The sequence below is a fragment of the Falco punctatus genome (assembly GCF_963210335.1).
Source record: "Falco punctatus genome assembly, chromosome: 9".
NCBI lineage: Eukaryota > Metazoa > Chordata > Aves > Falconiformes > Falconidae > Falco > Falco punctatus.
In genome coordinates, this window is record NC_137589.1 from 40,677,813 (window position 1) to 40,701,980 (window position 24,168).

The following is a 24,168-nucleotide window of genomic DNA, read 5'->3' on the forward strand; positions in this document are numbered from 1 at the left end:
GATCTTAGCTGTAGTGCATCTTGTCTTGCCAGCTGAAGAATTCATTGCTGGGGAAGAGACCAAGAACTGCACCCAGGTTCAGGAGATAGATGTTGCTATTTTATGTAACATAGACAAGACAAGACAAAAAAGAAAAGAAAAGAAAAGAAAAGAAAAGAAAAGAAAAGAAAAGAAAAGAAAAGAAAAGAAAAAAGAGAAAAGGAAAAGCAAACTAAACCAGAGTGAACCTGACTCACATCTTGGCAGAGAGATGGATATGCAAAAGGAAGGAATTACTCAGCATCTTAGATGTATTTGATTTTTCACCAGCCAGGAGGAATTTGTTCTCAGAGAAAACGCTGTCTCTGTCACAGGCAAATGTGATCCTTGCGCTGGATGAGTCCATTGCTCTTGGAGAGTGGAGGAGCTGTTGGTCATTGATCATGGTTTCCATCTTTGTGTCTTAACCGATCTTTTAGCCATGCTGAGTCCATGCCATCGAACGCCTTGAAGAACAGGTCTCAGGCTTGAATTCAGCTCTGCTTCCAAACCATAAGGTGGCCTGGGGAGTAGAGGGTAAGTCTGATGCATTTGTGGTAGCCAGGGCTCCCACTGCAGCAAGCTCTTCTAGCTGGCATTTGCCAAGTGCTGTGGGCTTCATGCCCACGTATATCACGTAGCTGTAGTCTAGCCAAGAGGTGACGAAGATATGACTAACTGAGCCTGGGTTGCTCCTGTCAGAAAGGCATGGCTTGCCTTGGCCAAGAAGAGACAATGGAAAACATTACATTGCGATGCTCATCGGGAGAGTTTCATGTCACCGGGAAGTGCAGGAGTGCTCCTGAGACACAGACTAAGTAGAACAGTGGGCAGGGTATTTTAGCCTAAGGAGGTTGCTCTGCAGCTTCAATATTGTACTTCATATAGTTTTCACAGAAGGGTTTTTAGTACTTTTTGACTGTCTCAGGTTAGCTCTGTTGCTACAGTTGTAGATCCTGGCCTGAGTGCAGGTTGCACCAGATGCAGCACATCAGTTTCCCTCTGGAGAGCCTCCAGCTGGCTTTGGGCTAGCCTCTACCCAAGCTTGCTCTGGAAGGGAACAGCTGCTTAAAGCCACTATGTTCAGGATTCAGTAGCAGTTTTGGGATGCTCAGCTCTGGGGAAAGCGACTGCAAGCGGTTTCTAGCTGTGAGAACTGCTTGCACCTTCTGAGTCAACACCCTCTTTCTGCCCTTTTCCTGGAGACCTTACTCAGAGAAATACCAAAAGCCTCCAAGAGGAGTAGATGGAAGTTCAATCTCTCTCAGACTATTTAACCTGCTGGAAAATTTCTGTGTTGCAAGTGCCCAAGGGTCCAATATCTGGGCTCTGTGGATGACCATGAAATGGCAGGGTCTGAGCAAGGTTAGCAGACCGTGTGAAGTTGGTCCCGTCCATTGGTGCAGGATGCAGGGGTGGATGTGATAAGCAACGCAGATTTGTGACAGTCTCATCAAAGGTTATTACACTGGCAGCCTAGACCCAAATGAAGGCAACTGATGTGCCCATGGAGGCACTGCCCTTTGCAAGGAGCTGGCTGCTCAGGTGTCTCGGATGAAAGCAGGTGAGCTGACCAGGCACCTGGGCAAGGCCTGAGGGGGTGGTTGTCAGTGAGGCTGCAGCCCCTGTATGCTCCCAGCAGGCTGAGGAAGAATACTCAAGACAGAAACTGCTGAAAAGCTGCATTTTGCAGTGAGGACAAAGCCCAGCTTTCCCAACCAGGCAGCAGGAACCTGAGGGATTTGCACAGGCTGTGCTCATCTGATCCTTGGTTTCACTGTACCATGCTGCATCTAACAACCAGTGCATTTATCTTGGGAATAAAGGGACAACAGACCGTCCTGCGTCCTGGTCCTACACCTGGTTCCTTTTGTGCACAGAGTCCTCCAACTTGCCCACAGATAGCCTGTACAAGTTGTGCACTGCTCTGGCAAAACGCTGCTGGTTGTGGCAGCCCAGGCAACCCAGTTTTGCCCACTGCTGCGAAGCTGGGGGCATTGGTGTTGCACTGTCGCATCAGCAGGATTTTCTTTGTGGCCAGGGCGGTGCTGGGCTGTCTCTGAGGGCTGACTAATACAGTGCCATAGTGCGTGTGAGTGAACTCTCTTCTCCCCAGGCAGTGTGGGGCCTTACCATATTGTTTTTCTCTCCAGACAATGCAGTGCTAGATTGTAAGTAAAAATGCAAAGCACATTGCAATGTTTGCTCTTTATTAATGCACTAGGATGATTCGGGTGAAGCAGAAGGCTCCTGGCTGGCTTGGTTTCAAACTCCGTGACAGGCTTCCATAAATAACACCTTAGCAGGGTCCAATTCACCAGATCAGACCAGGTGGGAGCCCAAGCTGCACACCTGGCACTGGAAGGGGCAAGAAGGCATGGAGAGGGCTCTAGACCCTTCCTGGGGAGGGCAGGCAGGCTTGGTTGACCTGGACTGAGCTGTGCTGTGTGCAATGGCCAGCCCACCACCCAAAATCCTCTTCCCTGAGCAGGGAGTGGATGGGCATAGCGGCAATGACAAACTCTTGTGAATTTCCAAATGTCTGGCAGATACCACAAGGGCTTTAGCAGCTGCTAGAGCGGGGCAGAAGGGAAGGAGAAAGCACTAGCAACTAATCTGCTTGTTCTGCAAACCTGCACTCATTGCTTAGGTGGCTTTTGCAGTCTCTCTGCACTAGGTGAGCATCTGACTGCCTGTTTTATAGCTGAGGAGCGTAAGCTAAAAACTGCATGTACCATGGCTGCAGCAGAGGCTGTGGTGATACGTTTTAGCTTGAGCCCACAGTTAGGTCACTGTAACATGCTTTTAACCGTGTTTCTTGTTCTGCTTTTGGGGAATAAATGTGACTGCTTAATGTAGATACAGCTTAGACTTCCAGCTCCAAAGACTTCCTACATGTTAGCAGGTAAAGCACAGCTGAAGCAGGTCCCCTGGCCTCCGGCTGTCGGAGCTGGGAGGTAATGGCAGTTTCAGTCTGAGATACATTGACTCTTGATCAGGCAATATTCAGGCAGCTATTTGCATGGAGAAGGGAGGTGACCATATGGTGACCATGGTTTCCAGACTGTCCCATCCCACAACAACCTCTCTGAAGGTTATGCCCTCAAGAGAGGGACATGATGATATCTGGCCATCTTTTAGGGTGGTCTTGGAGTGAGCCTCAGATTTCAGTTTGGCTGGCCACAGAAGAGTCCCGCTGCACATTCCCTTGGGCCTTTTTGTGTGAGAACTTTCCTCTTTTACCCATGCTGCAGCAGATGAAGTTGTGATCAGGACCATGAATGAATAGTTTTTGACCTTTTCACTTTTCCTTCACCTTCACTTTGATTTGCATTCTCCCTACAGACAGAGTGTAAGATTTTGGGGTGACCACTGCTCTGACCACTCTACCACCTGCCACAATAGATCCCCAGGCTGACAATATTAGTGCTATAAAACTGTTAGGTAACCTCAAGGACCTTCTGTCCTCTGCCCCAAGTTCAATGGCCAGAGGCTTAAACAAGCAGAGCAACCCCTGCAAATTACTGCCATTAAAGTACACTGCATTGTCATGGAGGCACAGACACAGAAAGCAGCCGAGAAGGGTGGACCAGCACCAAAAAGTCATCGTGCTAGGAGCTGTATGGTTGCAAAGCTGTGACTGCTCTTGCCAAAAAAAAAAAAAAAAAAAAAAAAAAAAAAAAAAAAAAATATCCAACAATAAACTGGCTTCAAAGAGCAGTTAAACCGAATTGTGGTCCCTGGCTGCCAGACTAGGTGGGCTGGATGAACTGGGGTCGTAGCGCACAGCTTGCAGCCCAGCTTCAGCAGAGGATCACTTGTGTTAAGGTTTGAGGAAAGTTACCAGGCGAGCAGGACTGCAGAGGAAGGAAACACTGTGTGCTCCTCTGGGCAGTGGTGTACGCTGACGGTAGTGGTATGCTGTCTTTCATGCATTTGAATCTTCCCGCCTGCCTGCTCAGCGCCTACTCTGGGGGAGCTGTGCCAGCAACAGGGGCAGAACTGTGACCCAAGGAGGTGCACAGGACACAAGCTGCTTGCTGGGCACCACCTCCCAGCGGCTCCAGAGAAGCAGCTGGGAGAGGCTGTTGGAGCATGCTGGGAAGGAGTTGCAAAGCACGGAGCAGAGGCACTGCTGCAGCCACTGCTTCACCCGGCCCACGAGAGGCGGCCGGCCCAAGCCCTGCCCTGCAGGCCCCGCGCCACCTGCAGCCCTTCGCTTGCTGCCTTTCTCCTTCAGAACACCCGAAGGTGCGCGTCTGAAAGGCCCTGTCGCGGCCATCCACCCTGCCCAGATGTACCAGGTGGGCTGGGCAGGAGCCGCACCGCCCCAGGCACGCACACACACCGGCCCAAGGGCGGCCGGAGCCACGGGCGCTGCCCGACAGTGGCCGGGACAGGCGCGGCGGCGCCGGGCACCCCAGCCCACACTGCTTTGCGAGGCCGGCCCTTCCTCCAGCTTCCGCTCAACCGCCCTTGCTGCCCAGCTCAGGGGAGGCCCCGCCCCGCGACCGCAGCACTCCTTCACGATTGGTCAGCGATCTACTAGTTCTATCCTCTCTCCTCTCATTGGCTTTCCTCCTCTTGTCAATGGAGGGTCCGCCTCCTCCGGTTCCAGACCGTGATCCCATTGGATCTCTGATGGACCTGCGCGTCGCATCGTGCGCGGGTTGGCTCTTCGGGCTGTCCGTCGGCGCAGTAACCAGGCAGCAGGTTGCGGTGCGCCTGTTTCCACGTCAGTGAGAGCAGTGCGGAGCCGGTTTCGCTTGCCCGTGCCCGGCAGGATCCCGCGCTCGGCGGCCTCGCCGGGTCTGCCGCCGCCTCCCGCCGCTGCCGAGAGGGAGGAAGGGGCGGGCAGACGGAGGGCCGAGGCCTCCCGCTCGCCGCGCCGTCCGCCTGACCGATATGTGAAGCGGCCGTCGCCGCTGGCAGCAGGCGCCGCCATTTTGGATGCGGGGGTCAGTGCCGGGCGGCGAGTGTCTGTCGCGATACTGTCGCGACGCGGAGGCGGGCGGGCGGGCGGCTGCGGCGGGGTAACCGTGTGGTGCCGGCGGGGGGCGTGGACGGAGCTGAGGCGGCCTCGGGGGCGGGCAGGGCGGTAGGCCGCAGCGGGGCGGGTGCGGCGGAGGCTGGCGGCCGCCCCCGGGCGGGGCCGTGACAGGCCTGACGTACTGCCCGGGGTGCCCCGCGGGCGGGGGACAGCGGCTGGGAGCGGGGGAGAGCGGGTGCACACAGCACCTGCACAGGCACCCGCTCACCGGGGGATCTTGCCCAAAATCCGGTGGAGACGGGGGGCTTCTCCCTGCTCAACTGGGGCAGGAGGAAGGCTCGGAGCTGGCCTGGGGTGTACGCCGTGCGTTCAGCTGCTGTCACCTTTCTTAGTTTCAACAGTATGAAGTAACTGGAAGAAAACACCCCTCTCCATATTTACCTTAAGTTTCATTTTTACTCTGCACTTTTGATAGATAAATGTGCGTTGCCTTCTCTTCTGGATTCCCAGGCCCTATCTCGCTGTTGCAACTAAATGCGGAGACTTGCAGAGAAGCCTGTCCCACCTTCCTGGTGTCCCACCACTGCCATGTTACTGCTGCTTATCTGTTAAAGGGCCTTCTTAATCACCCAGAATTTTGGCATCACTGGACTATATGGTTCCCTGCCATACTCATAAATTAATACTTTTCAGTTATTTCTGTCCAGGCATTGGGAGCTAGCCTTTGGAGAAACATCCTGAGTTCTCTGTGCTTTTGCTGCTTGTGATGTTTATTGCAGCGTAGTTATTACAGAAAAACCTGAGCAAGTTAAATTTCCTGGTAGAGATTCATGTACCTTTTGTGGGCAGTTTAGAAGGGAGAAAAGGAGCTTTTTCATTGTCAACTGGGCTTCTGGGTAAGCTTAGCCAGCTCAGAGTTAGGCAGGAATTGTTTGTGGTTCATGGACTGAAGGGTGTTGTGGGTTCTGTTGTGGTGGCAGTGTCTTGTACTGGGACTTGAGTGACCAAATCTAGGTCAGAGACTACACAGATCATTCAAGCATTATCATAAACAGTGCAAATTTAGGTCAATGGAAGCTTACTGTGAAATACTGTCTTTCTTGCATATGTAGTGATTATGTTGGTTTTTGTTATTGCTGTTCATTGGAGTTCATTCACCAGCTTTGAGTCAGTTACCATAGCTGAAGGCTAAAGTTAGTGATAGAAGTGATTTGATGGAAGCCTGCCAGACTTTGTCAGTTCTTATGCTAACTCTTGCTTGTTTCCAGGAGAGTTGTATGCATTTCCCTGCAGGGGAAGGAGTGTTTCCTAAAAGTCTATCTGAGACTTCTTACAGTAATACCTAGAAAAATGTGGATTATCTATGCACTGGGATGTTTTGGCATAGTGTGTTCCAAGGCTGAGCAGAGGAGTGTTCAGTGCATGGGTGAAATAACATTTCTAGATGTTTTGGGTTTTGTTTTTATATGAAGATTTCACATCTGATACTATTTTAGGAGTCTCAGAGTAGTAATAATTACTGTCCATGGAACATTGCTGAAGGCTTTGAGAACCACATGAATGTTAGCCTTTGTTCTTTTATGACATGCTCAGACATCCACCTTTTTCTACTTGTAGTGTTAGTAACCTTGTTAGCAGTGAGGCTGTGAGTGCTGACAGCTTCCCGGTTTCCCATGGTAGGCAGGGCAGCTGCGTTGCCTTGGTTTGGAGCTGTCATTTTGACGGTGCTGTCTGTCAAAGTTCTGCGCCAGAGAGAAATCTGGGGACTGGTCTGCAGATTTAAGCAGATGTATGAACCTATCATGAGAAAGAAACAGGTGTTTACTTTGGACTAACTGAAGAGATAAGGAGCTAAAAAGCATTTGAAATTGAATAGGTACCTTTCCTGTTTTTTCTGCATAACTCAAGACCACAGAACATAATACATTTTTTTCTGTACTGAGTTCACTATCTTGTGTTTGATTAAAGATTGCTTTCAGAAAAGGCAGCATCCAGTCTTGATCTGAAGACCTCAAGAGGTGTCGTAACAGTGGCTTTGCTAGGGAGGTTGTTTCAACTTTTTAAATAATCTTCAGCATCAGTAATTCTGTTAATCTGTCCAACCAACAGTTATACAGTATCCCACTCTTCAGACCATACCTTTGTAACAGTAAGCCTGCATTCATGTTAGCATTTTTTTTTTGTACTTTGAACAAATATTTAGTGGTTTTGCTTGACTACCACCATGCTATCATAAACCTAACTGATCATTCAGTGCTAGTGTGGTAAATCTTGAAACTTCTCTCTGCAACTTCAGAGCATTAATTTAAGTAGTCTTTTAACTTAATGCATCTATACTGAGCCTTTAAACTTCTTTCAGTATCATCCATCTGTAGTGAGCTCCCAACTGCGAACAGTTGTTGCTTGTGATGAACATATAGTTGGAAGGAATGCATACTGAAATTCTCTGATAGTTCAGAAGGGTAGACTTTGGGAAGGGCACAGTTTAAAGAAGCTATTTCCATTGCTTGAAATAAACTTTTAAAGGGATGAATGGTGCTTTTGGTGGGTTTAACTTACAAGGTGCATCTCTCTGAAAATAGTTGTCTGGCTTCCCCCCTCCCCCAGTAATTATTTCCCATTTCCTTCTCTAGCACATGATTGCAGAGGTCCTTTGCATGAATTAAGGTGGTTGGCTATGGTTTACTTTGGAATGTGTGTGTGCACTGTTGCTTGGTTAACTGCAAGCTTAAGTGTAAAGCAGGATTTTCCCCTGTTTTTACGCAGTCTTTGTGGTGAAGTGGGCTCTGTGTTTGATGCTTAGAGATCTGAGAGTGAATTTGTGGCTCCAGCATGATAGGTTATTTCAATTGCATCGGGCCGGTAAATTTTTTGGCACGTGTAAAGTGAATTTTTGTACTTCTGAATAAAGTTACGTTTCATGGGACCTGCAGTGAGAAAAGGAGTGCATTCTCATCAGGTCTTCTCAAATAGTTAACAATGAAAGGATATCATTGCAAAAAAAATTTTTTGTACCCTTGCTTGAAAGGATCAGCACGTTCTGTTTCCCAGCATGTTAAAAGGAAAAGGCGTGTGTGGAGGTTTGTGTCTATCTTCTTCATATTTTGCTGCTTAGAGATAACATCAGATTTGGGAACAGCAGAGCAATGTAAGTCTCCTACACGCCGGAAGGACTGAGTTTAACAAACTTCTGTCTTGATTCTTTTAGGTTAAAAGTAGAGGAAAAGAAATAGGAGTCCTACAAGCAGATTCAGTAGTACAGAGAATAGCATTTAAGCTTTGGCACCGCTTTAAATATTGCCAGAACTATGGAGTATCTGTGTATGTGCAAGGCATGTGATACATATCTCTGGCATTTCTTTACGTGCTTTTCCAAATCATGTTGGGGGGCCTTTGTTTCCATGTCAGTTTACTAAATGCCTGGAGTGGCACTACAAAATTTACGTGCACAATACCATTTTGTAATGGTGAAGATAGGAAAAACTTGAGTTTTGACAAATCTGAATGTATAAAGTATTTCCCAAAAAGTACTTCTGTGGACCAGAGTTTTGATCCCTGCCTGTGTAGAAATATAGAAGATATTGGAATTACTGGAAGAAGAAGTAATTAAGTAGGGAATTTTACATGGAGGAGAAGATCTCCTGTTAATGCCTAATGTACTAAAACAAAGACTACATACTGAGGTAGAAAAAATTGCGATCAAGGGTATTTTTATGCAACATTTTAATGTAGTCATATAAATAACACATGGAGTAAGTTACCGTTGGGAACGGAACACTTCTTAAGCTTTAGAAACATGAGTAGGAAGACTATCCATGGTTTTGTTATATACAGCTGTGAAGGGAGGATATAAACCTTTGTTCTTCAGGGCACAAGAAGACTACTTGACAGAACTTTTTGTTTATTTTTCTGAGTCATCTAATAGTGAATGAGATAAACTATTGATTTGGTCTGTCATGGCAGTACCTATGTTATAAAATAGTTTTGTCTTTGCCCTTAATTTATTGTGTAGCACTTAGGAATACTGTTATGTATAATTAATCTAATGAAGTAAGAAACAGTTTTGCCATAAGATTGTTCTTCCTATTGCAAACATACAAAAACCTGAAACAACAAATCTGACACTCTCCTTTGTCCTTTGGTAAGGTATCTTTTTATAATGTTTTGCTTTCTTTCCATTATTTACAGAGTCCTGAAACAAATTAGTCTCTTTCACTCAGAGGATATTTGTATATTTGAAGTGTTGTTGATAATTCAGACATGTTAATTAATGTCAAACCTGACATATCCAGGATGTACGTTCTGAAATTCCTGTGGTGGTGTTTCAGAGGTCTGGTGTAATAGGCCAAAACTGTTTCCTTCCTGCTTTGCTTTTGCTACATGGGCAAATACCCTTCTCTCACTGTGTGTTATTGCCCACCCACCCCCCGAGTCCTTCAGCTGAGCCTGTCTGTTGTGAAGAGTTATGGTCAATGTTTCATCTGCTTTCAGTCTTTTGCTTCCCTATGGATGACCTGTTGTGATTTCAAGTTGGATCCTTCATTTTCCTTTCGTATCTTCTGAAAATGTCTCATTACTTGGCTACATTTCACTGAATCCTTCTCGTTTGCAGACATGGTATCGGCTGACTCTCTGGCCTCTTAAGTCCTGTTTATTCTTCATAAACAGTCATGTCTCTTCATTCCTCTCCATTCTTCTTTATGCTTGACTGTGTCTGGGCTCCAGCTAGTATAGAGAGAACAGTCTTATAGTAATCCACTCTTGTTTCTTTTTCTCAGACCATTACAAATATTTGTTGCTTGTAAAATTTTTTCCCCTCTTCTGGCTCCCTCTCTGGGTACGCCAATTTAAGATTTTTCCTTGTCGTGGTTTAACCCCAGCTGGCAACTAAGCACCACCCAGCTGCTTGCTTCCTGCTCCCACAGTGGGCTGGGGGAGAGCATCAGAAGAGTGAAAGTGAGAAAATCCTTGAGTTGAGATAAAGACAGTTTAATAGGTAAAGCAAAAGCCACATACACAAGCAAAGCAAAACAAGGGATGCATTCACCACTTCCCATCGGCAGGCAGGTGTTCAGCCATCAACAGCAAAGCAGGGCTTCATCACATATAATGGTTACTTACTTGGGAAGATGAATACCATCACTCCAAACATCCCCTCCTTCCTTCTTCTTCCTCCAGCTTTATATGTTGAGCATGATGTCATATGGTATGGAATATCCCTTGGGTCAGTTGGGGTCAGATGTCCTGGCCATGCCCCCTCCTAACTTCTTCATCCCCAGCTTGCTCGCTGATGGGTGGTGTAAGAAGCAGGACAGGCCTTAATTCTGTAAGTACATTTCAGCAATGACAAAAACATCCCTGAATTATCAAGGCTGTTTCCAGCACAAATCCAAAACACAGACCCACACCAGCCACTATGAAGAAAATTAACTCTATCCCAGCCAAACCCAGCATACCCTGTAAGACCTCAGGCTACATGAGAGTAAATTCTGCCTTTAGCTTTCTCACTTTTTCTCCTCACATGCCGTCTAGTTTGGTCTCTAGTTTTGCTCATTTCTTTGTGGGGTCTCACCCATGACTTTTTTACTTGCCTGCTTTCTTGAAAGCTTTTTTCATGAAGCAAGTGTGAAATCAACATCTGTTATAAATTGCTTTATTTTGTCAGAGTTTAAAGTCCCAAAGAGTTTTGCTCTGGCCAGCTTATTCAAGCCACTAACGCTTATTTAACTGTACAGGATTGACTTTGCTCTGTGTAGAGCTGCAGGACTTTGCATAAGTGCTGGAGATGCTTGTATTATTGCATTGTCATGGATGTCTGTCCTGGTACCCTAACGCTTTATCTTCCTGTGAACTTACACTGACTGGAAAAAAACGAGGAATGTACTTTGGCAAAGTTCTCTTTTGCTTCATAGATGCCCTTCTATAACCTACTGTCCGCTCTTGTCTTGAAAATGCACTCTGTGGAGAAGCGTCTTCCTTTTGTCTTCTTTTTGACAAAATAACTATTTGTCTGCATGCACGAAAGTGAGATCTGAAAGAGTTTCCTGCATCTCTGCAGGCCTCCTACTTAATGAGGGCCAACTTAATGTTTCATCTGAGGAAGAAAATGTTTCTGAGGAGCTGGGGATTAATTTGAATTACTTTTATTTTCAGGATGGTCAGGATGGTGGATAAGAACATTTACATTGTACAAGGTGAAATCAATGCAGTGGTGGGAGCCATAAAGCGTAATGCCCGATGGAGCACTCACACACATCTGGTAAGTTACCGGGAATTGTTGTTCCCTGTTCACTCCATGGCAGGAACCACCTAGTTTTAGAAAAATACCTCCCCCTCCTTTTTTTTTTTTTTTTTTTCAGCCGTTGTTATAGTACTTTTGTAAGCAAAGTTGGAATGCCTTTCTACATTATTTTATGCTGAGCAGTGTTGGCTTCTTGTGTGCCAGTGAATGTAAGAGGTACAAAGCTGGAAATCTTCTACCTATATACCCTGTAAACAAACACACACACACATATGCACACCCCCACACCCCATCCCTGTTGTATTTCACATGGGGATCCTCTCATTTAGACTTCTGTTACTTGGTATGTCATGGATTTTGAATGTATGATGTTATTTTATTTAGCACAATGTTTTTATAGATCTTTTGTTCCCTCAGAGAAGACTTCATCACAAACACCGTGAAATAAAAAGCACCCTATATATATTTTTAATTTTTCATATGGCATAGTATCTTTTTTTAGCTCTGTTTTTAGCTAGGACTGCTAGCTGTATTCCCAACTGAAAACTGTGAATAGTTTCAAACCCGTTTTGTTAAAAGCCATTAATACAGTGTTTTCCAGTCTAATGATGCATTGGTCAGTTTATGGCTTCCACAGTGTAAATGTGTGCATGTGGCACACTGTATCTGTGGTGCACTTCAGAATGTCACATGAATAGCAGATGGCTGTCGTCCAACACAAGTGGTTTCAGTTTGTCAAAGGGCAGGGCCCTTTTTCATTCTAACAGGCATTTCTTCATTAGAGCTGACTGCCACCCAGTAGGAGGTGTGGCTGTGGGTATACACGGGTTGGAGAAACTGCTGCTTCTCCTTATTTTAGTATTGTAAAAGTAGACTAAGGCTAAAGGATGCAGCTATTTGTATAAATTTTGCACTGTGATTCTTCCTTCATGTTATTTTAATGGCACCAAATGTCATTGTATTTCTGTTCCCATTACAATCTGCATAGATTAACATTATAGCAAATCCAGATGAGCCATTTCAATACGGTATGAGTTAGATTTGCTCTGAAATTTATTGAACAGTGGGAGGCTAATCAGAAATACTTCTAAGGACAATAAAACCAAATCAGAATGCTCAGTTTTGAACCTATACTTTGACGTTTGAGCTGTATGACATTGGGGAGCACTAGCAGAAAAATAAAAATGCTTCTCTTGATTTTGATGGAGTAAACACAATGACAGTGATGAATTCAACCCACAGTGCTTCCGTGAGTATGAAGGTAAGGTCTTCACAGACCCGTTATTAAGATTTGTCTTCAGTAATAGGTTTGCCTCATTAATGACTGCCTTCCTATGTATAACCTATAGGATGAAGAAAGGGATCCCCTGCTGCATAGCTTTAGCGTCTTAAAAGAAGTGCTGAATAATATAACAGGTAAGCTTATACAGAAATCGGCAGGTATGTGTACCTGCTAGGGTATATGCAAATAAATGTACAGGTGTACTTGTTTGTCTTATTTACTATCCAGGGGTCATATACTGAATAACAAGAAAAGAACAAATATGTATATACTTTTAGGCAAATAATACCAACGTAAACTAGTACACAAATACCACTGCTGCCACTATCTGGAGAGTTTATATACATACGTGTGTGTATATATATATTTTTTGTGTGTGTCTATACATGCATATTTTCATCTATAAATATGCATGTTTCTTCAATATACTGAAGCTTGCAGTAATATATGATATCTCGTGTATTATTATGCATAGTCTTTCTGTGCTTTATGTTTTCTGATCTGTGGGGAAAATCTGCTTAGAAAGAAGCCCTGCATTATCTGCTTTCTCCTCACATTCTTTGATTTGTTGGTTTTCATCATCTGTTATCAGTAATAAGTGACAGACTTCACTTTCCTTTTGGGTCTCTTGCATCTTGAAATAAAAGGCTTACTTTGTGACCAGTTGCACTGAAAGGAACTGGAAATCTATATTGATTACAGAAGTAGAACACAAGGCTGTGATGTATATTCTGACCAGGTTTTTTTCTCCCAACCTGTCTTTCTCCCCCTTCCCCCCACATTTTCTCTTTTTGTAGTTTCAGGAGTGATTGTTTAAGTGTAACCTAAGTATATGTGGAATGTCTGTAAGTGAGGGTAATCCTGAGTAGCATGTGGTATTCTGCTGGTTCTTCCCAGGATTTGTTTTACTGGTTATAATATTTGAAAGTAAGCTTTCTTTCTGGTCCCTTTAGTACAGTAAGTGTATCTCAACCTGAGTTTGAGATGCACTTTTTGCATTTCTCATTGCATGCCCATTCTTCTGTTGATGCTGAGCCTGGAATCCCATAAAAAGTATGTTCCCTGGAAGTACAGTAGTGCCACTTCTAGGTGCTGACAAGAGGTGCTGAGGGCACATGCCCTTGCTGCTTCCTCTTTTGTGACTGCCTGCAAGCATAATGCTTTACTTTTCTTTGTCAGGTGAAATTCCTTTGGTTGTGAGCAGGACTATTCTGTCAGGCCATGACATCTTGGGGTACTCCTGCACAGCTTGTGTTTCTGGATAGTGTCTTTGTTCTGGGTGTTACGCTTGTTCCAAGACCACATGACAGTATGAAGTTGTCATTTTTTGTAAGCTCACTCACCTTCTGTGGATATGCATACAGCACCAAAAATGTTTTGAGAGGCGTTTTTCCTTCTCTCTCTTCTATAAGATAAAATTTTCAGTAAAAGTAAGACTGTTGAAGTTCTTTGCCATTATTGCAAATGCCTCTTCTCATCAACAAGAGCAGGGAGTGTCAGGATGCTCAAATAAATTCAGTATGAGTAAATGCCAGTGACCAGCCATCAAAATGTAAAGTAGCTAGATACAATATGCTGTTGACTTGTTGGGTTAAAAATGCAAGCCCACTATCTAATGGTGTTAAAGAAAGCAAAGTTTAATGTACCAAGAGATTCAGAGACTCCCTGTGAGTATTGGTCATCATCTAAGTGTGGTTCATGCTGAGGTAATAATTGCTTATAGATGGTGATGGTAGCATTTGATTACACGGGGTTCTTCTAAACAGGTAATTTCAGCTGCAGCGACTGCTGTTTACCAACTACTGTCTTGAGATAGGACATCATTGCTAATGCTCCATTTTTTTCAGTTTTAGATATGGAGCGGTTCCCAAGCAATGCTTTGAACAATATAGAGCCTCCTGCCTCATCTTTCAGGCAATGAGAAGTCCAAGCTTAGGTTTTTTTGTGGGTGGTTTTTTGTTTTCTTGTGTTTGTTTTGTTTTTTCCCCTAGACCTTCCTTTCATGTCTCTTTCATTAGCTCATGGAAACGCATTGCTTTTATATTTAAATTTATTCAAGCTGTAATCTTTGACATTTGATTTAGCTTTTAGTACAATTTTGCATTTATAGTAATATATATTATGTATTTTCTCAATCCCCCAAGAACCCATTTTAATCTGTTCCGGATGCAAATTTCAGGCTGCCTTGTCCCATCTCCCCTCTTGCTCTCTCCCTCCCTTCCCCTCCCCATGCAGCATGTTTGATCAGGTGTGGCAGGAATATCCACTGTCAAGCTGCGCCCTTTATATTAGTCAATATTATCCTTCCTTCCCTCCCACTCCCTTCATTCTCCTCTGGGCTTTACCGGTTGATTTATAATTTTGGAATTCTCATCGGAGTCTGTAATACAGTTTGTTCATTATTTAACCAAAACCTGTTTAATGAGCAAAGAGAGGCAATGTAAATGTTAGGCATGTTGCAGTGGAGTACCTTTTGTTCTCCTCTGAGCTAGTGGGTATTAACTCTGTCGTTACTGTGATGCTGAAATACCCTGGTCAAGGGTATAAAGATGCACAGTATGCCTCCAGCAGCTGAAGATGCCCATTTCAAAGTATTGCTCCTTAAAAGTAGCTAAATTACATAATGTGTTTTATTTGATTACAAGATAGTAAAAGTTTGCCTGAAACTCAGTAGCGGTATCCCATCCCATTAGAATGTCTAAATGGGCTCTTGAAGGAAGCATCTAGAGAAGATGCTGATGCTGTTGCTCAGCACAAACAGTCCCATGATTATGGTAGGAGTAACTTTGCTTCTACCGTTCAGCATACCTAGCTAAGGCCCTTGGTCCTGAATTATGTGGAATGATGTTGCTCTTCAAAATTCTGACAGAGAAACTTAATTTCTGTAGCAATTTTATGTAGATTTATAAAGGCAGTTTAATAATTTGAAAATGAACAGCATGTCTGCTCTGCACTATCACTTGGTTTATTGTATGCCTTTTTTACACTTTTATGGGCTACATATATTTTAATTAGTGTTGATAGTAGTTGCTTGAAAAACAGAAAGGAAAAATAGAGGTTCTGTCATATTGGGTGATGCATAAGTTACTCCAAAATAAATGTAGTAGCTCAATGCTTGTGGTACGTACCATATGCCTAAGTTTGATGTGTCTGGCATTTCCAGTGCTTAGAAAAAGCAAAAATTAGTGTCCTGAGTTACGACCATATGGAAGCAGTGACTATCAAGCTTTGTCCGTCCATGCAGAATTGACATACAACTACATCTTCAAAGGTTATTTTAAAACTGATGGAAGCCTTAGGATTGATACAAATTTGGATCTAGGGTCACTGTCACCACAACTTTCATCTGACTGCTTTTTAAAGTAAGCTGAGTATCTAGAAAATGGCTGGATGTTGAAATATTTGTTCATTTCGTTAGTTTTGTTATGGACTTAGGTCAACAAAATGAAGCTTCTTTTTGACATCCGGTGGTAACTGAACATCTTCTCTTTCATGGGTGTTTCCAACTTAGGATGCTCTTGAGCTCACTAGGGAGAGGTTTTATAACTGCAAATGGATGGAAATATGAATTAGTTATAAGCCTCCTTTTCCATGACCTGATGAGATTGGGTTTCCTTAAATCTTGCTGTGGCTGTTGAAGTCTTCAGACCATTCTGGTATGATGTAGAGGTAAGAGCAGGTACTTCTGTAGTTGTTCTCCTCCTTGCGGAATTTGTGCTTTGCTCTGACTGGGGGGATGAGTCATTAACTAGGATTTTTGTGACTGAAGTACTGCTTACTGGTGTGTAGGATGGCTTTAGGACAGAAAATGACTGAATACAACTGCCTTGTACAAGTCGGCACTGCAGTGGGAGAAGCAGGTGTTTGTGGAAAGTGTGTGCATGGAGAGTCTATTTAAATAAGGTTTAAACTAGGTAAACACACCTGTGAAGAGGTGCTTGTGTATATTTTAGGTCCATGAGTGCCAGACTGGAAGGTTTGAGTCCTTTTATCCTCTGGTGGTTCAGAGTTACTGCATTTAAACAGAAGCTGCAAAGTAAGCTGTTAGAAGCACTCTGATTTCATGCACATTCATGACATTTTAAATGAATGCTTGTACAGTGGGTTCAGAAGAATCTTTTCATGGCTTATTTCAGACAAGAAGCTGCTGCAAATCTCCATCTTTAGAGGGTTGGCTGGGGCATTAAGAGCTGGCTAAAGGTCAAATGGCTGTAACCGTAAGAGAACCTTTGCCCAGTGTACTGACTTAATATACTTGTTACTGTAGCCATCAGTTTTCTGGTATGTGGATTTGATTGCACACTCATTTTGTCATGTCTTAGCTCTGGAAACTCAGTTTTTAGGGAAAATCAGACATTTGTATAAAACAATACAGGAATTTTATCCTGATTTGGGATTAATGTCTGAAATTTTTCTGAAGGATCTAGTTTTAAGAAGTAAATCAGTACTAAAATGATGTATGGCCTGTTCTCAATGCTATTGCAGTGCTATTGAACAGAATCCAAGATATTCATTGTGGTCTATTCAAGTTAAGAAATTAGAAAAAATAAATGTTTTTTTTAAAGGAGCGTAGGAATTGAATCATATGGATGTGTGATAAGTATAGTGCTGCAGTGCTTGTTACTTTGCAGATAACAGCAATACCATATTTTATTTATTATTTCTATCTTGAGTTTCTGCAGAAAGTCCTGGACTTATTATTAGCAAATAACAAATACGAATGCACTGTAAGCTGTATACATCTCCCTTTGTTTGCGCTGAAAGATTGCAATGTTGTCTAGAGCAGACATTAAAAAAATTTGCTTGAGCTTTTTTCTATTGCATATCAGCTTCAAGTAAGAGATCTATGACTCACTGGTCTCCTAGATTATGTCTGTTCCTGTGGTAACTAAAAAAAAGAAAAAAAAATGATAGTATTTCCATATACGTGTGTGTGTGTATATCTATCTATCTATCTCCATTTTTTTTAAATAGCCATATATGTTAACTTGGTATTTTGGAAGACAAAACAACTCAGGCTAACATTTAGCTTTTGTTGCGTTCTCTGTAAAATTTTTAAGAAAAATGGAAAGGGTATGAGGAAAGGTTAGGAAATGGATAGAGTAGGGTTTCTTCCATAACTTTTAACTCAGCCTCACTCCAATTAGTGGATGGCAATACTATTTGAGTCCATATCAAATGACCTGACACAGTGCACAGAAGTGGTAATTAATTTCTCTTATTATTTTCTGTCACCTTCTTGTAGTAAGAAATATAGCCAACAATTTTAATTTGATGCTTGACTTGCAGGTTGAATGTAGACTTGATATTGTGAATCGTGTTCAGACAATGTAGCAAAAGTTGTAATTTTAAAAGCAAGTTCCTAGTCTTCACGAATGCAGCCATCCTTCCAAGTGTGTGGAGAATGTAAACCAATGCAGTATTTTTGCCTTGAAAGCTGCAGGTAGTTCCAAATACTTGCTTAGAGAGTGATTAATCTTCTTTTTAATCTCATTGTAGCATCAAATTAATCAAATGACTGTCTTACGGCTGAGGTCTTTGAATTGCCTGCACACAGTAGGTTTCCATTGATATTTTTGGCATAGATTTTCTTGGTGTTACTAGAGAAATAATAACCCTGACTTTTCCCAGGTGGTTGCTAATTCTGTGCTTTACTTTCTAAGTGATTTTCCTGGAGTGACGCTAAGAATAGTAGCTGCACTGGGAGACCTGGGATGTGAGCTTTTCAAGCCCAAAACTAACACCAAAGTTGTCATCATTTCACTTAAGACTTAGTTTATTTTCTGTATAAAGGAAGAAAGAAGAGGAATGTGATTGATGAAGAATAACTGTTGGTATTTGTAAAGCTTATAGATGCACCAAGACAAGCACTATAACTTTTTCCAAGGCTTTTCTGTTGTGCGTGGGACAGCATTTATGCAGACTATGTCAGGAGTCAGGTATAGATAGGGTCCCTCTGAACTCTAATTCTATTGAATCATACACTGAGCCTTTCAGCATAGGTTACTGTATGAAACCGGGACTCCTGAGGAGGGGAAGCTTGTAGTCGAGAGGTTGTATATGTATATGTATGTAAGACTGAACAGGCAGAAGGGGCTAAAATGTGGTTGTGTAGCATCCTTAATTTGCTTTTGTGTTCATCTTCTAGTTTGTGTTTCTGAGTAGTAAGAAGCTTAATGAATAAATCCAAAAGAAGTGGAGTGAATCTGGGAATCTCTCTAGAGCCAAAAAAACAACCAGCCCAGTAAGATGGTCTGCACACAGGGTATTTCTGCACTTCTGTTAAAGTCAGGACATCTGTACCGTGCTTTCTGCAGTCCAGCACACCACCCTTGTGATACCACCTAAGCATTCTTTTAATACAGTTCTTTGGGTGCAATTTAAGACAAGAGCTTGGAGCTTAGGATTTTTCCGTCAATTGTGCATGGTTAATGACTGGCAGGTACAGGCAGGAGGTGGTGCTGTTGGAAGGAGTTGTTTCCTGACCTCTAATCCTTAAGGACCCAAGGATTTAGATGGACAAGCACTCCTGGCTGTTGCTTGGCAGAGTTCCCACAGTGGGCTTGTTCTGTAACACCAGCCTTCTGTTACCATTGCAGGGCTGGGCTCTGAAGAGCTGCCACATGTGCATGATGCGCAACTGACTCTCTCTTGTTCCACGCTTGTTGAGCAATTACTTTCCCACTTGTTGGGCACTCCATTATTTCCTTCAGTTACTGCTTCTGTGTGAAGTGGAGCCATAAAGGAAATGGCCTAATGTACATACATTAGAGGGCAATAAATTGCAGTTTGATTTGGTAGAAAGGCAGTACCAGATGTTCTGTTGAAGTTAAGGTTCCTCTTAAGTCATCCATGGAGGTTTTATTCCAGGTTTTTTTGATGATGATGTCTTTGTTTTGGTCAAGACTAGTTAAAAGGAATTGTGGCCAGTTAAAGAGATGTTAAGGCTTATTTGCTTTAAAAACGCTCTGGAAGTATAAGTATGAAATTGCTGAATTACAGTAGAACTTTATTAAATATCTAGCTCTTCTGTCACTTCCTTCTTTTAACTGTCTTCTCATTAAACTGCTGCTGTCTAATCTGTTAAAAACGTTTCAAAGGTGATTTACTTCAAAGAAGCAATAACTTGTGTCAGAAAGTACAGGTGCATATAGAGTTGCATAGTATGTAATAGGACTGTCAAGAAGCATCAGTCAAACATATACAACAAGTGTACTGACACATTCCACACCTCAAAGCATTTGTAGCTGAAAAGGGTAGAAGCAGAGAGAATTCATGAAGTATACAAAGCTGTTAAACACTTGATGGTTTTTCTTAATGACTACCTCTATTTGTCCTTCAAGCACACCATCATTGGCTGATCCCTAATGTGGTCTATAGCAAAATGTGAGTTTGAAGGAGAGGTTTGAAAGAAGATTCAGTTGGGCAAAATGCCCTTTTTTCAGTAGTAGTGCAGGGTTGTGAGATAAAGTGCTGCATCTCTCAATAATTAGTGTTGAAGAAAACAGCCAGCAAGAAGAGAGGTAGAACAGGAGGGATTTAAGGTAAGTATAAAAGTAGCAGAGTAATGGAGAACATTGTTATTGAAATAGCAAGTTGATTGGTTAGGGAGCATTAATATGGAGGGTGTGCAGTTGGAGTCTTCCCCATTTGAGGTAAACTTGCGAGAGCTTTGTCTTTTTAGAGTAACTGTTCCTACCTTGTCTGCTGTCTGCATGTTCTGGAATAGATTATTGCTGAAGTGGGTTTTTTTGCAATCAGGAAAAAATAATGTCTTCCAGCATGTTATGGACCTCCTCATTGTAGGTTCTTTAAAAGAAATTTCAGATAGATAGTCAAGACCTTGCTTTTGTAATTTGCCTTTAGAAAATGATACAAGACAGCAAATCTGTCCAGGCAAGAGCTGTAAAACTTAGAGCTGTGTGCAGTCCTGTGAAAACTCCTATCATCTTTTAGATGACATGATTTTAATTTGCTTTACAGTACCTCTAAAAGCTACAAAGAAAATAAAGTTTGGTATATGTTGCCTATAATATAGTGGCTTAAAGGTAGGGTCTCAGGTCTTGTGATATCACGAATTCTGAGGTGAAAGAGATGGAAATGTCATGTCATGGATGAGTTTGCAGTGCACTTATTACAGCGTTGGTGGTATCAACAGCTAACTTTCTGTGGAAAAACTTCAGAGTGAGTGGAAATCTGTGAATGCATTAGTAGAGTGAGGAAGACTGAATTGTGAGACAGTTAAATATATGTCAAGCTTCTAGAAGCAATGAATCAGTATGTCATCACAAAATTATAGGAAATAAAACTCAGCGTGAGAAGGAACATTTATCAACTACCCATAGTTATTGTAGAAAATTCATAGATCTACATTAGTATTATATGATGTACTGTATCCACGTGACTTGGAAATGCCATTGGAAGTGTTAAAGCAACCTGCTCTTGCTTTGAACTCCTCATTGAAGACACTTCTTGTTTGGGCATTTCTTGTTTAAGGGCATGGGTAGGCATAGATTCCTTGTCACTTCAACTTCATGAAATTAATGTGTACATGCTCTTTGCATGGTGCAATTGTGAAGTTAAAACTTGCTAATTCTGTATTCCAGCATGGTGTGAAATGAGGAGACTTATAGCTACGGGACAGTTGAGGAACAGGGCAAGACATGATGGCAAAAAAACCCAAAAAGTCAATGTGAGATGGGTAGAATTGTAAAAGTAGATGATGTTAGATGAGAACTTGCGTATATATGTAACAGAGCTAAAGTTTGGGGTGATACTGGCTTTTGGTGTCTTGTTAAAATGCATAGATAAACTGTTTCCAGGCAGCTTATGCTAATGTGTTTTGCACTGTAATCACAGTTACACAATTGTAATACTCAAGAGGTACACTTGATTAATGTTTGTTAGCTGAATATGTTAAATTCTTCAGTGATGGTGGTACTTCCATTGTTTGATCCTCTATCTGTACCCTAACACAAGCACTTCAGAAGCTCTGATTTCCAGTTCTGCCCTTGTAACAGTAAGTTGAGACATGGTTCTAGCTATACTGAAACAGTACGTTATGAAACTTACTATATGAAACAGAGCAGCCTTCCAGAAGGTGTGTGCTGCCTTTGCTTGGTGCAGGAGTCTGAATGCTTGCATGACTAAGTAATGCTCAACATGTGTGCTACTTAAATGAGATGAGAGACTTCAGAACAATGCTGTTCGCTTTTGATGGGGTTAAACTCAATTTTGGGAGGAAGTCTTTTATTAAAATGTGTCTTAGTGTCCCATTACTTTTCAGTAAATTGTCATTTCTCTCGGTACAGTGATGAAGTCTGCCAAGTGGCTGTTGAATTAGATTCTATTTACCTCTTGATTAACTGCTTAAATAATTCAGGTGCCAAATTATAAATAGGAGGTATTGTTGAAATAAATCAAGATGTGGTTGTTACCTTGATCATGGTGTATTGAAGAACAGTGTATTAGATCTGCGTATAGCTTAGTGGAGGGGCTTTATTCTAGAAATAAAACAAGTGGCAGTGGTAAAATATGGTTGCTTATGTAAGCATCTTTAGTAACTGTACTTAGGAACTTGGATGTTCTTCAAAGCGGGATTAGACAGTTTATAGTGGCCCGTAATAGTTCTGTAATAACTAAGATGGCTGTCATGGCAGTATGGAAGGAGACATCATCGTTAGCTGGTTTTCACTTCAGCCTGAGGCTTTCACATTTGTGCTTTAGAAATACTGTGCTTTTCTTTGCATGCTCAGGTCTTAGTTAAAAATCTGGTTTTTCATTGTGTGAAGTGTAAATATATTCAGTCAGACTTAAGATCTAAGAAGCACTATGAAATGCTATTTCTTTACTTCCTCTTTCTTAAATACATTCTGCCTCAGTATGAAATTAGCACATTAGCACTTAATGTGAACTGATCAGGCTGGTACAGGGAGTAGGAACAACATGGTCTTGGGAATATTTACTTTAGTGGCATTGTTGATGATGGACACAAAGATGTAGGAAATGTGTGCTGAACCAGTCTGTTAAAATATGGTCAAGAGGAAGAGACTTTTTCAGTTGAAACAGAGTACTCATATTGTAGGAAAAGTAGATTTTGGTTTGGCAAAGAGGTAAGTTCTAAACAGCAGAGTTCTGAAAGCATATGACTTCTTTGCGCAATACGTGAGTCTGAACTCTTCCGTCGTGAAGGTTTCTGCTTCATTAAAAACATGAGGGAAGAAATATCTGTGTTTGGTAAATAAGAGTAGCATTTTCTTGGGGAAAAGGCTTTGCCAAGCGTGTTGGAAACATAAGAGAGGAAGAAACATAAAGATTCAGGCATTGTAGAAAGTAATAGAGCCACTCTAGCAGAGTAGCTGAATGGTAGTTCAATAACTGAAAAAAAATAATGTTTTCTTCAGAGAAAAATAAATTGCTGAAGAAATATTTTATTAACTAATGGGGGAGGGAGACCATCATAGGCATCCTGGAGTGCCTAATTCAATGTTTGTTTGGTAATTGACTAACAAAGTATTGTGTCAGAGGCAGCATCAACTTAAATTTTGCAAATTGTTTTCTCCCTTCTGCTTTTACTAATAATCCATTAAAAATCTGAAAGGGAAGTTCCTTCTCATTCAGCTGCCTTTAAATTGTAGTTTCTTTTTGGATAGCAGTTCTTAATGCTATTGAGTTTCGCAGCCCAGACTGGTACTCGTTCACATGCACAAGACCCAAGTGCTGCAGCGGAAGGTCACACACTCCCTTTCACTCCGCAGGAACAGCAGGTGATGGTACCAGCTGTTCACATCCCTGTATTAGATGCCTGAATCTGAGCAGCTGTATGAAGCTGCTAATAAACTCTTAACGTGTAATGCAGTTCATATTTTGCCACATTTCACTTGATGCTCCTCAGCGCTGGCCAGTATGTTTTTTTAACATCCTTCAATGCCACCCATAAGATGCTCATTTTCTTTCTTGTCGTGCTGGACTCCACTCCTGTCATACGATGTGCCAGTTAGATGCTTGAAAAGTGTTTCGGTGTTACAGCTTTGAAAAGGAAGTGGTACCAGAAAACATGCAAATGTACAGGGTTTAAGGAAGCAGGAATAATCTCTCTAGCAAAACCATTTAAAAATATTAAAATTTTAATGCTGTAGTGAAAATAATCTAGGCTGTTCTAAAAGATGTACGTGTCTTTAAGCAATGTGAGTTTTGGATACAAACCTAGGTGTGTTTTCATTTGTTTTAGAAGAATGGGTGCAAAGTGCTATTGTTCTGAGGAACCTCTACCTGCATTCAGCTAGTTGAAGAGGTCTTGTTATGTGAATCTGCTATTAAAAGAAGGCTGCAGTGGTTTTAATTCCACCTCGAGTAATAAAATTGGCCTGGCCGTGAATTTTGATATATCCACAGTTGATTCCAACTTGTGCTTTTTATTTAAAAAGCTTATTTGTGACCTGTTAGGACCCTCTGTTAAGCCAGTTAAATAAACGGTGGAAAGGTTGAAACTGCCTGTCTGCGCTTTCCAGAAAAGGGGAGGAGGGAGCCAAAGAAAGAATATTTACAATTTTAAACCCTTTCAACTCCGCTGTTCACCTCTTCCTCTTGCATCATTGCATCACTGAATTAGCTCCCATCTCTTTCTCAGGAAGACTT

At 42.3% G+C, this 24,168-nt stretch overlaps 1 protein-coding gene across 5 annotated transcripts in view; it reads left to right on the top strand.

The window, feature by feature from the left end:
- Positions 1-3,752: 3,752 nt before the first annotated feature.
- GBF1 (golgi brefeldin A resistant guanine nucleotide exchange factor 1) overlaps positions 3,753-24,168 on the top strand; it is a 110,977-nt gene continuing 90,561 nt past the window's right edge. The window contains exons 1-3 of one of the 5 annotated variants that reach the window (XM_080400779.1): positions 3,753-4,976; positions 11,162-11,267; positions 12,599-12,665. In XM_080400779.1, the coding sequence (XP_080256905.1) occupies positions 4,969-4,976; positions 11,162-11,267; positions 12,599-12,665 (181 nt within the window). In that variant the 5' untranslated portion in view covers positions 3,753-4,968. Of the gene's footprint in view, positions 4,977-5,139; positions 8,157-11,161; positions 11,268-12,598; positions 12,666-24,168 lie in introns of those variants that run through there. The other 4 variants (XM_080400780.1, XM_080400776.1, XM_080400778.1 and 1 more) reach the window with 4 other exon arrangements.